Source organism: Meriones unguiculatus, chromosome 20 (assembly GCF_030254825.1).
Source record: "Meriones unguiculatus strain TT.TT164.6M chromosome 20, Bangor_MerUng_6.1, whole genome shotgun sequence".
Taxonomy (NCBI): Eukaryota; Metazoa; Chordata; class Mammalia; order Rodentia; family Muridae; genus Meriones; species Meriones unguiculatus.
Window position 1 is genome coordinate 43,838,226 of NC_083367.1, and position 16,313 is coordinate 43,854,538.

General features: G+C 41.5%; 1 protein-coding gene across 1 annotated transcript in view; it reads left to right on the forward strand.

Moving 5' to 3' along the window:
* The window catches only part of Lama4 (laminin subunit alpha 4), a 145,056-nt gene that overhangs the window by 23,501 nt on the left and 105,242 nt on the right, over positions 1-16,313 (forward strand). The window contains exon 2 of the mRNA XM_021662512.2: positions 11,302-11,403. Within this exon, the coding sequence (XP_021518187.1) occupies positions 11,302-11,403 (102 nt within the window). The remainder of the gene's footprint in view (positions 1-11,301; positions 11,404-16,313) is intronic.

Below are 16,313 nucleotides of genomic sequence, written 5' to 3' on the forward strand. Positions count from 1 at the left end.
TAATCTCATTCCCATTCTTAACCCTTAAATAGAATGATTTTTTTTTTTAGATTTCACTTTTATGCTTCCGTATGTGTGTATCCCTATCTAAGGTGTTGTGTGGTTCGCATGTTTTAAATGTAACATAAATATCATAGCGGTTCTTCTAAGCACCTGGCTTTCTCCTCAGTAGTATAAGGTTCATTCATAATGGGAAATATCCGAACCATGCTAATTTGAAATCAGTTAGTTTGCTTTCCAAAGTGCATGCACATGTGGCTCATTCTCCACTGATTCGGATAGACTTTTTCCAGGTGGCATTTCCAATATCTTTTTGCCATTTGTCAGTCACTAAGATAGGTCGTGAGAACTTGAAGATGAATAAGACATTATGCATGTCTTCATGGTCCAATCAGTGATCTCAGGGAAGCAGGGAGTGTGATGTTAAAATTGTAATATTTTATGTGTTCTGGTGTGCTATGTCCTGTAATGAGGTATCTGTAACGTGCCATGTGAGTGACTAAGTCTGAGAGACTGGGGAATGTGTTCCCAAAGGATGGAGAGGGAAAGAGACGGCCTAGCCTTCTGTGACAGCATATGCAAACAAGACAGGCAAAAACATGTTCCATCTGGGGTGTCAGGAGAGGTGGTTTTTACTGGAGCAGAGGGAGCCGGGGCTCACCCTGATGATGCTGGGTTTCTATAACAAAGCCTTGGATGTTCGGAGCAGGAATTTTATTTATTCATGTAGCCATTAAGAGGCAGAAAAGTAGTGTGATAAGATCTCTTAAAAGAGTTAATTCTGATATAAAGAGTAAACTAGAAGAGATAGTGTGTGTGTGTGTGTGTGTGCCCGGGCATGCTGGTACGGAGTCTAAGGTACAATAACTTAGGAAGGAGAAATACCTGAGTTCCTGAACTAAGCCCTGATATTGGAAACAAGGAAGAAGTGTCTTCATAAAGTTTTTAGAGGCAATTGATTCTATGGAATAACAGTGTACGAAGGGTAATAGGACTTGGGAACTGCCTAACCCATGAGACAACAAGAAATGTTTGCACGTAGAGAATTTTAAAAATTATATTAAAGCTTACTAAAATCCATTCTGGGTTTTGGGTTTGTTTTTTTTTTGTTGTTGTTGTTGGTTTGTTTTTTATTATGAACATATGGCGCCAGTTCTAAACGATGTCAGGGGCAAAATGCTCCTCCATGAAAAACCTGATGTGGTCTCCGTTCTGACGCCCACCGCAGTGACTGCTGAGTGTCAGCAGACAGCAGATACGGAAGCTTCAATTAGCGCGGTCCGCCTGCTTGACCTTCAATCAGCAGTGCTTGTGTCTTCAGCACACGCATGAGCCTGGAGAACTTCTGTCGCTACAGTCCAGCCCAGCACAGGGGCTGTGAAGACAGAGAGCAAGTTCCCGAAAGTACAAGATGCTGAGAGTCTGCTTCTTTGGTTGTTCTTTCACTGGCAGAAGCCTGCACTCAGAACACAGACTTGAGATAAATACTGATGTAACAGTGACGCGAAGAAGAAGCAACACATGGTGTGTGTTCTTTGCCCTACTGTGTGCAATTTTTTTTTCTCATTCTTGAGGAATTCATTTTTTGGAAGTGTTTCTAACAATTGCATTTATAAGAAGTATATTTTATGCATATATAAAAAGCATACTGTGTAATTTAGGAATGTTAATCCATCATGTTTTCTTTCCACGCCATTTCATCTCTATCATTAACTGAAGTAGAATATTAAGGGGAAGAAAATGGGAAAGTTTGGGAAAGTTTACAATGATGTTGGCATAGGACACAGTAAATTCTACACGTCTATGGAATGGGGTGTCTATAGAAGTCAAGATGGACAGCTGTGACATGAACTTAGAAGCAAGAAGTGAAATAGAAGAGCCAGATTGGAGATATGCAGAGATCCACTAGTCACGACAACGTAGGAGACTGGCGTTCTTGTGGGAGATCTTGATATCATTTGGCAAAGCTGTGCTGACAGGAAAAAGGGAGGTGGGTGCCCTGGAAAATAGCAGTGAAGTAGGGACAGCAGAGGAAAAGCACTCACTCATTCTGATGCCCCCTGAAAACAAAGTAGAGAAAAGGATTGTAGAAAAACAAGAATAGAGAGTTTCCTTGAGAGAAGGCAGAAAGAACCCCAAGGAGCAATTAAACACTATTAACTATGGGAATGAGAACAAGACCAGGGAAGCCAAGCCTTGGATGTTCCTGGACTTCACTCTTGGCCCGTCATTGGCAGTAGAAGTCAGATCATAGAGGCACAGACTGTCATGGCAGAAGCAGAGCCAGATGAGAAGACTGGAGGAGGAGATGAAAGAGAAGCAAAGCTAAGGGATGGTGTGCTTGGAGGGTGAGCCCAGAGACTCAGTCAGGACCTACCTACCTACCTAACCTGGAGCCCAGCACCTGCTCATACTTAGTCTCCTCTGACAACTGCCATTGGAAAGAGACAGACGATGCTGAAATTTGAAGCTGGAGTACCTACCCAAAGGCTGAGGCAAAAGTTTTCCCAGCCTGTGGCACTCTTTGGAGGTGGTAGAATCTTTACAGTGTGGAACCTGATAGAAGGAATATAGGTCACTGGAGAATTTCACCATAGAAGCAAGTACCTGGATCCCTGATGTCCTCCCCTCCTCTTCCCTCCCTTCTCTTCCCCTCTCCTTCCTGGTTGCTATAAAGTAAACAGAGCTCCTCTGCCTCAAACTCCTGCTATGATGTCCTGTGCTGATATGGAGTCAAGACCATGAGGCCACATAACCATGAACTGAAAGTGCTAAAGCCATGAGCCTTTCATCCTTAAAAAAAGTTACTTTCATCTACTCAGATGTGTTGTTGTTATAGTAATGGAAAGATGACAGAGAGAGGAGGAGGAAGAAGGAAAGAAGGGAAGGAGAGAAGTGGGGGGAGAGGGTGATAAATTGGCCATCGGGTATGTGGATTTCAGAGCAGAAGTAATTAGAAGAAAATCTGGGATGGGTTAGTAGAAGGCATAAAGATAAGTCCAAACAAATGGAGAATTTAAAAAGAAGAGAGAGATTTCCCACCCAGCGACCTCCATGCGCTATTGAGAGAAGCAAGGTTATCTAATGAGAAGAAAGGAGTTTGGGACATGGCTCCTTTTTATAAATCCACAGCAGCATTTCTTCAGTGGTCTGTAAACCAATGCAAAAGGACACAGAGAAGGGAAAATCTCGCCTAGCTGTTTTCTGCAAGGCCTCTCGAGTGAGCCTGGGTGAGGAAGTGTTTCATCAAAAGCAAGGATTGCTGCTGGACACCAAACCTTGTCTAAGAACAGTAAAAGAAAGCCCTAGTCATCCACAACAACCCAACCTCCAAACTTCTTGTTAAAGAGGTAACGTAGGTAGACATGGACAAGATTGCCGACCATTAAATGGTACCGATTAAACTGAATGATCTATAAAAAGCACTGAGCTCACTGCTTGGCATCCATCCATAAATATTGGCTGAAAAGAAAAAAAAAAGATGGGTGCAGATGGCAGCAACATTTGTCATCAGGCATCATGGCTAAGGAGTCATCAAAATCCCCCAAGTGGCTGCACTTGAGGTCGTTCTCTGTATGTGATCTTATAGCTGGCCCTGAAGACCGAATCTCTTCCTTTCTTGGGAATGTGTCCACAGCCCTTGCCCCCAGTAATTTAAATAAGACTGAGTCAGACTGAAAAAAAAAAAAATTGGCCGAGTCTAGGTTGTGTAATCAAGACCCAGAAGATGAGGAGTGAAAAGAACAAGCCAGTTACACAAGCCAATATGAGCAGAATCCAGAGCGGAGTGCCAGGCTTATTTAAAAACACCAAACAACAACAAAAGGAACCCCTGAAGCCTCATTACCTTACATAAGCGCCAGTCACTACTGCAGATGAGCAACCTACGAAGTATTTCAATATTCTAAGTAGAAAATTTCAAGAAATGTTCATCCATATTAATGAGCATAATCATCCCACATCCAGTACTTCCCATGGAAAATCTGTATAGCTGTAGGGGCTGTGAGCGTCTTGTTGGATCTTTTCAACTTTACGAATACGGAGGACTGTTTCTGTCATCACACCTGAGTCTACTGGACTCCGTAGTCCTGGTAAATCCTTGATGCACAGGGTACGGTGACAGAACGTGAAATCTCTGAATGGATCGGTGGTTTCCACTGGTGAGACTATCCAAGAGCAAACCAAGAATGTTGAGCATTAGACATGTAAATGTCGCGTGAATGACATGGGAATTGTCTATTCACTCAACGAATCCACGGGCGCGGCTTAAGATCGGTCACAAAAGTGATTATCTGAGTTCCTGGGCATCATTGTCCTCATTGTATTCGTGAGTAAACTGAGAGCCAGAACGCTTTGCAAACTGGACATGGCACGGTGCCCATAGGTCCTAACCTTCAATCGGGAAGCTCTAAGGGCCCCTTAGGAGGCAGCAACACCATTGTCCATGTTCAGCTTTGCTGTTTTGCTGTGACAGTCAAAACAGCCTTTGAGCCAGAAAAAAAAAATATATATATATACATATATATATATATATATATGTATTTTTTTTTTTGGCACGCATATATATGAGAAATGTTGAAACCATTTTCCTAATCAAGCTATGGTGAAAAATCACTGTCAAAATCTAAAACCTAACCTCACGTATTAAAATGCAGGGAATTTCAATTACGCAAACAAGCGCTTAGAAGTACCCAAGGGAGGGTATGTGGGTAATTCACTCCAGATTCAAGTAAAATCAGTCAGTCCTCCAACTTGTTGCCGAGCACGTTGCATAAGATGATTAACTCAGTTGACTCTGTCTGGTACCTTGCCAATGGTTTTATATGTGAAAATAAAGACACATTAAGCCCCATCTGAAAATATAGAGAAAAAGAACCAAAAGTTGTCAGTACCTAAATCTGAAGCTGTTTCCCACTGCAGGTATTTCTACGTTCTGTAGAAACAACAAGCACACCATAAAATTTCTGTTTGTGTATTAGGTTGTTCCTAGAGTCACTCCTCTGCAGCAAAATGAAAAAGGATGTGTTTGGATACAATGAAAAAGGATGTGTTTGGATACAATGAAAAAGGATGTGTTTGGATACAATGAAAAAGGATGTGTTTGCATACGTGCAGTTGTGTTGACAACCACTAGTTCCTCGAGAACAGAGCTATCCCGTTCTTAAGTCTGGCCACATTTTAAGCAGATGCAAATTGGTAATGTGAAGGACCAGAGACTTTGAGTTAGTTTCCTCCCTCCCCCTCAGTGAGAAAGGGCTTAGTTTTTATTCACTTGCCCTTTTTGTTTGCTTGTTTTGTTTATTTTGTGCTGCTGCTGATAACAACGTTGTTAAAGTGAGTTTATAATTTATTTAAACAAACAAACAAAAAAGCCTGTTAACACTGAAAGTCAAAACATGGCTGCCTAGAAACAAGAAGAAAATAGACTTGTTACATACAAAGACCTAAGCAGGAAGATATCTTAATGGACATTCTTGTATTTGAGAGGTACCAATGTGCAAAGCACTAACTACTCTGGATACTAGTGAATAAATGTAGACTTTTACTTCAAGTCTCTCAATTAAAGCAAAAAATGGTGCATCAAAATTCTAGGAAGGAAGATGGAGTCATGTTGATATTTATGACATGTTTGAAGATCCTTGGATACAGACACAATGCAAGTGTCATTTGCAATTATTGCTTAGGTCCTTTGAGAATAGGCACCGAGGCTGGAATGCACGAACTTTGTCATGGGATTTTATTACAGTTAATTCACTGTCATTTGCTGCAGCAGGAGATTCCTAGCTCATTCCCTTCGGGTCACAGGTTCATCTATTTAGAGACCTCAAGATGTATCTCATATCCTCAGCTGGCCCCTTCGGATTCTCCCCAAATCCCATCAATTTGCCACTTTATTTGTTTTAATGGGCAATTAGGGGCTTTAGATCCCAAGAGGATGCATTAGAGCTTCTGAATTATTTACTCGCCAGACTTCACAACAGAAATTCTAAAGATTCCAGATATTGAGGTCTATGCAGAAGAGATGGTTGTGGTCAGTGAATTTGCTCTCCCATGACAGTACTTCGGAAGCAGGGTGGGGGTTTCTGTGAATGTTTCATATGAAACCATATTATTTAGCTGGGTACTTGATTTGTGTAATAATTCCTAATACTTCACAAGTTCATCACACCCGAAGGATGCAGACTGAACTATGCTTCAAAAGAAAATGTTTCTTTCTTTTTTTTTTACATTTATTTATTTCATGTGTATAACTGTTTGCCTTCATGTAGCTGTGCGTGTGTGTGTGTGTGTGTGTGTGTGTGCACCATGTGCATGCCAAGTGATCTCAGAGGCCAGAAGAGGGCATTGGGTCCCCTGCGAATGGAGTTATGGATGGTTGCAAATAGAAGTGGAGTTATGGATGGCGCTGAAAATCTAACCTGGGCCCTCTGCAATAGCAACACGTGCCTTAATCACTGAGCTGTCTCTCTGGCCCCCATGACTACAGTCTTAAAGGGAACCCAAAAACTGTTCTGCATGGTGACATTATTATTAGAATGGGGCTGGTTGTCGTCAAGGAGACTTACTTAGATAAGAGCAAAAATAACAAAACAGGTGTTCAAATAGCATCATTGGTTAAAACTTAATCTTAACTCCTTATAATTGCATTACTAAAATGATTCGTATCATGAGTTGATGGCTTCTGGACATAGTGACGTCTATAATGGCGACATACAAGGTCACTTCCAGTTCCTTTAAGGATCAGCGCCACGTGTAGAAATCACACCTCGTTTCCTCCTTCCACCTAATTCTAGTTTTTATAGATGGAAAATTAGATAAGTACATATGCATTGCTTGATTTTTTTACTCCAAGCGAAACCTCACACCAGTGACAGAGTGAGCAAATGAAAACTATTTCTCTTGTTGTTGACTGGCGGAATTAAGTGGTCTTGGTTAACCCCATCTTGATAGATCTGGAGAAAGCTGTATAACAAGGGGCCATTTAATAAGCAAGAAACACAAAAGGGTCTGGTGTGGTGGCACATGTCTTTAACTCCAGCATTTGGGAGGCCGAGGCAGGCAGGTCTCTCTGAGTTCAAGTCAGCCTGGTTCCAGGACAGCCAGGATTGTGTTGTTTCAAAAGAGCAATCTGCACGTGTGCACATACTCACGTGCACACATGTACACACACACACACACACACACACACACACGCACAAGTCTAAAAGTGATTCAGTGGAGAGCAGCTGGTCAAAATGACAATGTGACTGTAAAAACTGTTTTAAAGGAAAATTTTACCACTCAATTATTTTCACACATTAATAATCTAAATACTTTTAAACATTGGGTTTATTATTTTTTTTTCCAGAATACTCTTTTGGGGTGTAAAGGAGAAATTTTATATATATATGTATATTTTTCATTTCAGCCTACTTTGTAAAGCTTGTAACAATAAAAATTTACAAAAAATATTTTCCAGAAAGAATGGCTTGCTTGAATATGTTAATGATATGATAGAAGTGCAAATTTAATGAAGAAAAAAACAACCCAACGATTATAAATTCCAAGTCTGGCGTTTCTTATCTGCAGTTTTTCATTTAGCTGACTTACAAAGCCCTGAAGACCACAGAGCCCCTAACTGTAAAATGAAGATAACAGAGCTTACTTCATAGGTTTACTGTGGGCTAAAATGAGACGACAGTACAACATGACCTACCCTTGGGACTTTGTGGACATTCATGTTCAATTAGTTAAGCATTCAGTTCAATTAGTTATTAGGGTCAGCATGTTGTAGTGAAGAAAGATTAAGATCTGAACCTCTTACAATGTGGGATGACATTGGTAGGAACCACACTTAAGTGTATTCAGCGCTGTGATCCTTTAATGTCTTACAGGCCATGGGTCCAGCGATGGAAATCCTCCGTATGATCTCTCTCTCTCCCTGTTCTCTCTGTCTCTCCAAGGTCTCATGTCATTTAGGCTGACCTCAAACTCACTGTGCCGTCCAGGATGGGCTGGAACTTCTGATTCTCCTGCTTTCACATCCAGTGGGTGGCAGGTGACCATCGCCATGCCCAGCTTACTCAGTGCTAGACCTCCAACCCAGAGTCTCATGCACGCTGGCAAGCATCCTACCAACTGAGCCACGTACCCAGCCCCTCCGACTTATCATTGTTTGCTGTTTGGTCACCCATGTATTGTTGTGATTGTCTTCTGTAAGAAAGCCTTCTCACGTGGGAAAAGCACTTTAATGCGGCAGCTAAAAGCGTGCACACGGGCTGGAGGGATGGCTTAGCACTTACAAGCACTTGGAACTCTTGCAGAGGATCCCCGTTAGTACTCAGGACCCACACGGTGCCCCACAACTCTCCATAATTCCAGTTCCAGGGGGACTGACAACTCTTTTTGGACTTATGAGGGCACCAGGAATACATGTGGTACACATTCATACATGCAGGGAAAACATATGCAAATAAATAAATAAATAAATAAATAAATATTGATTTTTTTTTTAATTGTTAAGAAATTAAAAGTATACAAAACACCATCTTCTAGAAAGAAAAGAAACAGATAGGAGTTTCCTTTACTTGAAGACCATTATTTTTCTCCAGGCCTCTCCATGGCACAGTGGGGGACAGTTATTATCCAGGAATAATACTAAAAATTACAGTTCTGCTTTTGTCCTTGAAAGTGTCTGTGTTTTAGTGTTTTGAAAGCCATGTTTTTCTAGTTCCAACAGACTTGTAAGAAGACATTTAATAAAGAGATCTGGACTTTCTATGGAACATTTTCACATTTAAAAAAAATAGCTTTAAACTTGCCTTCCTCTGGGAAAATTTAACTGCTCTCAAATCACTGAACTCCATTTGAGAGACTCCCTGAAACTCTGTAAAACAAGGTGCCAGACACCCGGTACATAGGGCCAAGCGATGGCATCAGAATCTCCACATGCCCAGGCTTCCGCTCGCTCACCTATCTGTTGTATTTATTTGATCTTAAAAAACAAACACAAAAAAACAAACAAACAAAACCACAACTGCCATCTGGAGAGAGGAATTGCAACATATAATTCTTCTAGATGGACAAAGCCAATAGGAAAAGAATTTACCAGGATTCCCCTGCCCTGTCGGCGGGAGGCCAGATGCCGGCTCAACACGGCCCTCTCCCTGCCTCCCTACTCCTTCCTGTCTCTCAGAGAGTAATCTTAAAGATCGATCATCCTTCACCCAAGGGCACAGCCTCAGCCTGGGGAGTAGATAAACGGATAACGAGAAGCTCTCAGGCTGAACTCTCCTCCTATACTGGGCACAGTGTGATTTCATCCTTCACCTACCATCCTTTCGGGCCAGCGGCAGCGGCTGAACTATTGAGAAAGACCAACTGAGTCCTAGGAGAGGGTGGAGGGTGGAGCTTTATGCCCCAGCTGTGCTATCTGAGGTCTCAACCAGTCATGTTGACCGAGCAATTCCCTATAAGCAGGGCGCCCTTCAAGATCACTCCACCAGGTCCAATGTTGGAGTCTTCGAGGGAGATTTTTTTTTTTTTTAATGCAGCCCCTGCTGTTTTTCTGTAAATCTGAAATTGTTTTAAAATGCAAATGTGTTTATTAATAAAACACGAATCCTTTGGCTTTGGCGTCAGAGGAGCTGAGCCTGGAGCTGCACAAATGACTGGAATGTGTTCAGCTCCAGGCCCAGGAGCCACCGTTTGGGAGCTACCAAGCTAATTTATACATGGATGTTCGCTACTGTCACCGCTCCTGCTAAAACTGGGCCCCTGAAAACTGCAAAGTGCAGCACGTTTGTGGGCCATCCAATCAATTTTTATTAGCCATAAGTGTGGTCCGACTTAACTAAAGCGGAGAGGCTTAAGATACCTGGACTGGGGCTCTTACCTAGTGTCACATGAATCCATCTGCTGAGGTAGACACCTGTAAATGTACATCTAAACCCGCAGCCTGATCTCTATCAATAGCAATCAAAAGATGATAGAATAGCAATCAATATGAACATTGCAGTTAGATATACCTGCATGTATGCTTCGTCATAGTAAAACATGTTGTTGTTGTTGTTGTTTTGGTTATGGTTTATTTGTTTGTTTGTTTTAGTTGTTTGGGTTTTTTGTTTTGTTTTGTTTTATTTTGTTTTTGAGACAGGGTTTCTCAGTGTGGCCTTGACTGTCCTGGACTTACTTTGTAGACCAAGCTGGCCTCAAACTCATAGAGATCTGCCTGCCTCAGCCTCCTGGATGCTGGGATTAAAGGCAAGTCACCATGCCCGACTAAAAACATGAATATTTTAATTTGAGATTTTTTTTAAAAAGGTGAAATCAAGTGCTCTAAGTTAAGTCCTTTGAGTGGCAACTTTAGTTTCTTTCTCTTTTCTTTCTCAGTTTGGAGAACCTGAAGAAATGGCTTACCATCTACTACAAACTCGTATGATAAATTAAAAGTTTTCTCTCAGCCTGCCTTTCTCTCATTTGGGGGAAATTTCTTTCACTTTCCATCATGAGCAACTGTCATTATTGTCTTTTGTACTTTCTTCAAGTAAACACGTTTAATTTTAGTTTTCGGATCCAGATTGGTGGTTTTTATACTGTAGACTACTTGTATCTCTGTAGTTTTAGGGTCCATATCAATGGTTTTTATACTGTAAATTACTTGTTTTTCTTTTCAGAGAAAAAAAAGCAATAGGAAATGGGTTCACATAACAGAGGGACTCCAGCCAGACGCAGTGAAAACTGTCCTGGTATTCAGGACAGTCCAAACTACAGTGGGTCAGTGTTGTGAAGTGGTCTCTGTACGTCTTTGGAAGCAGTCTAGATCAGCGGTTCTCAACCTTCCTAATGCTGCAACCCTTTAATGCTGTCACCCCACCACTGCCCCTCTCTCTGCTGCTGCCTAAGATCTCTCTTTCTTCCTTAGAAGGAAGGAAGGAAGGAAGGAAGGAAGGAAGGAAGGAAGGAAGGAAGGAATTATACAACAAAGAAGATGGTGTATTGAACTCTATGGATGAGTGGCCGTACAAATAGCCCACATTCATGTTTTGTTAAGAATATTTAATTTGCTGGGTGGTGGTGGCATGTGCCTTTAATCCCAGCAGAGGCAGAGGCAGGTGAACCTCTGAGAGTTCAAGGCCATCTTGGTGTACAAAGTGAGTTCCAGGACAGTCAGTGCGACACAGAGAAACCCTGTCTCAAAAAAAAAAAAAGGGAAAAAAAAGAATATTTAATTTAATAACCATTTCTTATTACTTTCCTCAGAAAATGCTGACCAGCATATATCTTCCCACTAATGAAAATGCATGTCGCTGTCTGTTTCAGAGATGCAGGGCTGGATTCTTTCGCACGTTGTCAGGAGAATGTTCACCCTGTGACTGCAATGGCAATTCCCACGAGTGCTTGGACGGTTCAGGCTTCTGTCTGGTAAGTCACAGATGTGCAGCTGCAAATGGTCAATCAGACTCTTTCCTACGTTTCAGTTCTTACTAGAAAACACAGTGTGTCAACGCCTTCCGACAGCAAGTGGCCCCTGAGACTTGGCATGAATGTGCGTATGTGCTCCAGGAGGGTCCTGTCTTCCTTGCCCTGGCAGCTGGCTTCCTGCTGTAGAACAGTGGTGATGGGTTGAAAATAATACACAGAGGAGGACTCCCACCCTCCAAATTCCTTTGTAATAGTATAGTTTGCCATGTGCTTGGCTTCATCGCACATAAACCAGAATAAAGCAGTTGTCCCATAGCCTGTTACAGCATGTAAGATAATCAGGTCTATGGATCAAAATTATTTTTTAAAAGGGTTGTCAAAGCCAAACAGCCAATGAAGATGAATGCTTTGTCCTTCTGCTCTTTTTAATTCTGCATTCAAGCTTGAAAGAGACATTTTCCCTCGTGCACTAAAATGAGTTCCCCAGCAGACTGTTTTTCAGACAATCAGATGAAGATAGAGAAGGCTGCTACTGTTAAGAGACCTTGCTGAACACTTCACATTTTCAAGAATAGATTGACAACCTAGTAAAAGTTAGCTTTGGAGTACTGACCAGAGTGGCTCCGGGGGAAGCCAAGAAGTCATTTAAAGTTCATATGCTCTAATCACACTCCTCTTCAACAACTATAAAACAGGAAAATTCTGTGCTTCAGATTTCTATGTGAAAAAAAAAAAGCCTTTCTCAAACTGCAAGAGCTGTTTTATTTAAAGTACAACAATACCGCCTAAATACACTCAAATTACAGAATTATCCCTACTGACCAGGCAATGTTATTATAAGTGGCCTCTGAGGTGTGTGCCTTAAGGTGCAATTTGACTCACATATCACATTATGATGCAATTTGGAAAACATCTATTATGAACCTAGTGGTTGTCACATTTCAAAAGATAGAGAATTAAATGACAAAATACTAAATTTTGATATTTTGTAGTTTTTCTCTTTTTATTAATTATTATTATTTATTACAATTTATTCATTTTGTATCCCAGCTGTGTGCCCCACCTTTATCTCCTCCCCATCCCACCCTCCCTCCCTCCCTCCCTCTTCTTCCCCTGTGCCCCTCCCCTAATCCATTAGTAGAGGAGGTTCTCCTTCCCTTCCATCTGACCCTAGCCTATCAGGTCTCATCAGGAATGGCTGCATTCAATGTCTTCCTCTGTGGCCTGGCGAGGCTACATCCCCTAGGGAGAGGTGATCATTTGTTTTCTCCTCTCCCCTCTCCATAGTCTTAAATAACCATTACATCCAGGATGTCCTCCACAGCCCTGCAGGCACACACAGCTGCCAAAATCTACCCTTTTTTAATGCTTTCATCTCCGGTTTCCTGTTATTTTAATCCCAGTGACATTTGGGGGGAAATCCCATGCATATACTTGAACTAACAATGTACATCGCTGATAATGTGGCCAATCAGTATGGCTTTTTGTTACCTGGTTTATTAACAGGTAAGACAGGTTGCCAGGCCCATCAGCTCCATTAGGCAACTGACAAGATGAATGAGTGGAATGAATTAAAGGGGGGAAAGCTTGCTCTGCTGGTGTCCATCAAGAGTGTCATGGAGCCACTGCTGTGATGAGTGTTGTCAGGACAGGAACCGCTGTAGCTTCTGAGAGGATTCTTCTGCACAGGACCCTTCCCTGATTGGGATAGTGCCCTAGGCTCATGTGTGCAAAGACTGTCAATCTTCTTGCAATTACTTTGTTCCAAGATGGAAAATTTACACAGAAAGAAATAACCATTCCTCTCATATTAGTGGCAGTGCCCCGTTACACTATTCAGAGAGAAATATGCTTTTTACTTTAAGTAGAGTCGTGCTCAGTGTAAAAAATAATAAGTATATTTATATATCTATTATGTATAATAAATGTGTCTGAAATTCAAGGGAAAAAAATCACCCACAACCTTCTTTTCCAAGTTAATATATTTATATTCTTATGAATTAAAATTTTAAAAGGACACAATTTGTATTTAGTTAAACATAAATAAAAGATCATTAGCCACAAAAAGACACCCCCCCAAAAACAAAATCCCAGAATATTGCTAAGGCTATTGGTTATTCTCCACAAGGTGATGGGAAGGCCCTATTGCTGAAGACACTGATAAGTTAGGTCATTGAATGTGGAGAAATCAAACTGGTACCCAACAAGGAGATTTACTTCTACTCTCTAGCTTTATGATGCTGGGAGGTAGTTTTCACACTATCAGAGGAGAAAAGTAACCATCGGTATCACCCAGCTATAAATCATGAGACCCTCAACAGCAACTTGCCTACAAGATGCATTGGTGCCAAAGTGGCGTAAATGTTAGGGGCATAGCCAAAAAGTGTCTGATTAGCTGTAAGGTCCACTCTGTGAGACGAAGTTCATACCTGGCACTGCTAGTGGCCAAGAACCTGAGGCTAGAGAAGTCATGGACCATCGGAAAAAATCTGCCACTTTTCTTTTGCTACAGAAACAGCAGCAAAATGGTTATTGACGGCATATTGCTATACACAAGTTTAGATAATTTTTTTCAGTCTATTGCAAATAAAAAAAAAAATCTGACATTTTGCAAATAGCCTTCAGTTTGGTTCCACGATAACCAAGGTTTGGTACGAAGTCAAGAAGTTTGAAGGTCTAAAGAACGCTAAGGCAGAATAGCTCGATGGAGTTCCCTGCTGTTTTGTATCCATCAGTACAGAATACACCAGGAAGTGAATGCAGATACTAGATTGTGTACAATGTATAATTGCCGTTACGACACTTGTTCATTCTTTTGCGTTCCCCACCTCACTTAATAATAGCATCATTCTGTCAGACGCCCCATTGTCTTCATCAACTTTCATTTCTCCCCCAACATTTAATTTGATCCCAGATCCCAACAGCTCAAACTGTTAGGTAGCTGCCTCTCTTCTATGACCTGCTACTTCCTCGGTTTAGGACCCCAGCATCCCTCCATGACTACTGCCTCAGCCTCCCAACCATAGAGATTGCTTGAAGGACAACTTCAAGGCCTGGTTCAGGCATCAAAATCTCCAGCAAGCCTTCACATTCCTAAGTCAGATCCCTGAGCACACAAGGCTATTCTTTGTTTCCTTCATAAGCCTGTGAGTTCTTCAAATACAGAAATTGGGGTCTTCCTAGTCTTAACACCAATTGCAGCTCCATATCCATCATGTATCAGCTTAATCCAAGTCTGTTAGCTGAATGAGTGCTTTAGATACTGAAAGATAAGATGATGACTTCAATGCAAAATGGAAAAAAAAAAACTTTTAATTGATTTTCTAATTTATGGGCTATTTATGTCACTCCTTTGTTGCAGTTAGGTTAAACTGCCCTTTGCTGGAGACGACAGCTCAGACCCAATTCAGAGTAACTAATTAGCAGCTAATATTCTCCAGACACTTGCTTCTCCTAGTGAAGCCCAAGCCAGCAGCACCGGCAATTACTCCGGAGCTTAACTGATATATAGACTCTCGGGTTGCAGAGCAGATGTCTTGCATCAGAATTTGCACTTTTCACTGTGTATTGAGAGACACATGTGCGCACTGAAGTTTAAGGAGTGCTGATGGACATATCCCATTCTCAAACCTCATGGTCTTCGTGAACTTCATGAACCCTGGGAACTTTTATAAATTAGTGAAGATGCCAACGTTTTATATAGATACCTGCTTCCTAAACTGTGGCTCTCATTCCCCCAATAACATTTATTGTTGTCAGGTTTGATTCCCGTTTAGAAAATGGCAGCGTTGAAGGAGAAGGATCATTTTGTGATTTCAGGATGAAAGACTTTCAGAGCAAGAACCATGAAGGCCATCTAGTCTAAAGCTTTATAGTACAGGGAAGAGCAAATGAACTAGTTGGAAAATGAAGAGTTAGGGTCCTTTCTCCCTGCCTCTGGCACTATCTCTACTAGTTCCCCCAAAACTGATATTAATGCCCTCTAGGAATTCAAAACAAATTTTTTTAAAAGAGGAAAGTGAGAAAAACCAATGGTTTCACTGTGATATTTTAGAGACTGAGAGAGATTGCACAGCTTTGCCCTTTGACATTGCTACCCATGGCTACTAAAAATAGAACTAAAGCCTTGAAGGATCATCCAAAGCATCCATCAAGTGACAAAGGGACAGAACGAAGAAGTGGCTCCCTTTTGTGTCTTCACTGTCACTTCACGCACTGGAGAACGTAGACCTCCAAGATCTTACATCTATGATCTTAGAATGTTTTCTTCTGCACAGACCCGTTTCATCTGTGTAACACGGGCTCAGACAGATCTGCCTCTGATTTACGAGCATCCTTACAGATGTGTGGTAGAGCTCTCATGTTTTCCTTTCTTCCTCCATTAATTTCCCTAAGTAGTTCCTGGGGGGTGGCTGAGCACATGACACAGTTTTAAAGACTGTGAAGGCAACAAGCCAACATACTCTTGCCTGCATATTAAACTTTAAGAATTCTCACTGATCACACAGTCTAAGTGTGACTCTAATTTCTTTTCTGCTGCATAATTATGCTTCAGATCCATACGTAACAGTGGGCCAAATGCTTAAGGAGGACTCCAGTCAGGATAGCTTGCAGCCCACATAGGATTCCTTCTGTTGGACTACTGCATCACACCGAGGACCTGCTTCACGCATGTCAATTGCAATACAGTTATTGCTAAATAATCCAGTGTGCTAGAGAAGAGGGGCTAAGGCTGGGGACAGACAGCTCAATGTGGGTAGTGGGACACAGGCAAGACTTGAAAAGAACTTTCTGGAGATTTTGAAGCCTGCTGCAGGTCTTCAATAAAAAACAGTCAAGGCAGAAGGAACAGCCTAGTTTATGCCACTTTATCTAGTTGCTACGCTTATCACAAGTGGAAAATCGTACAA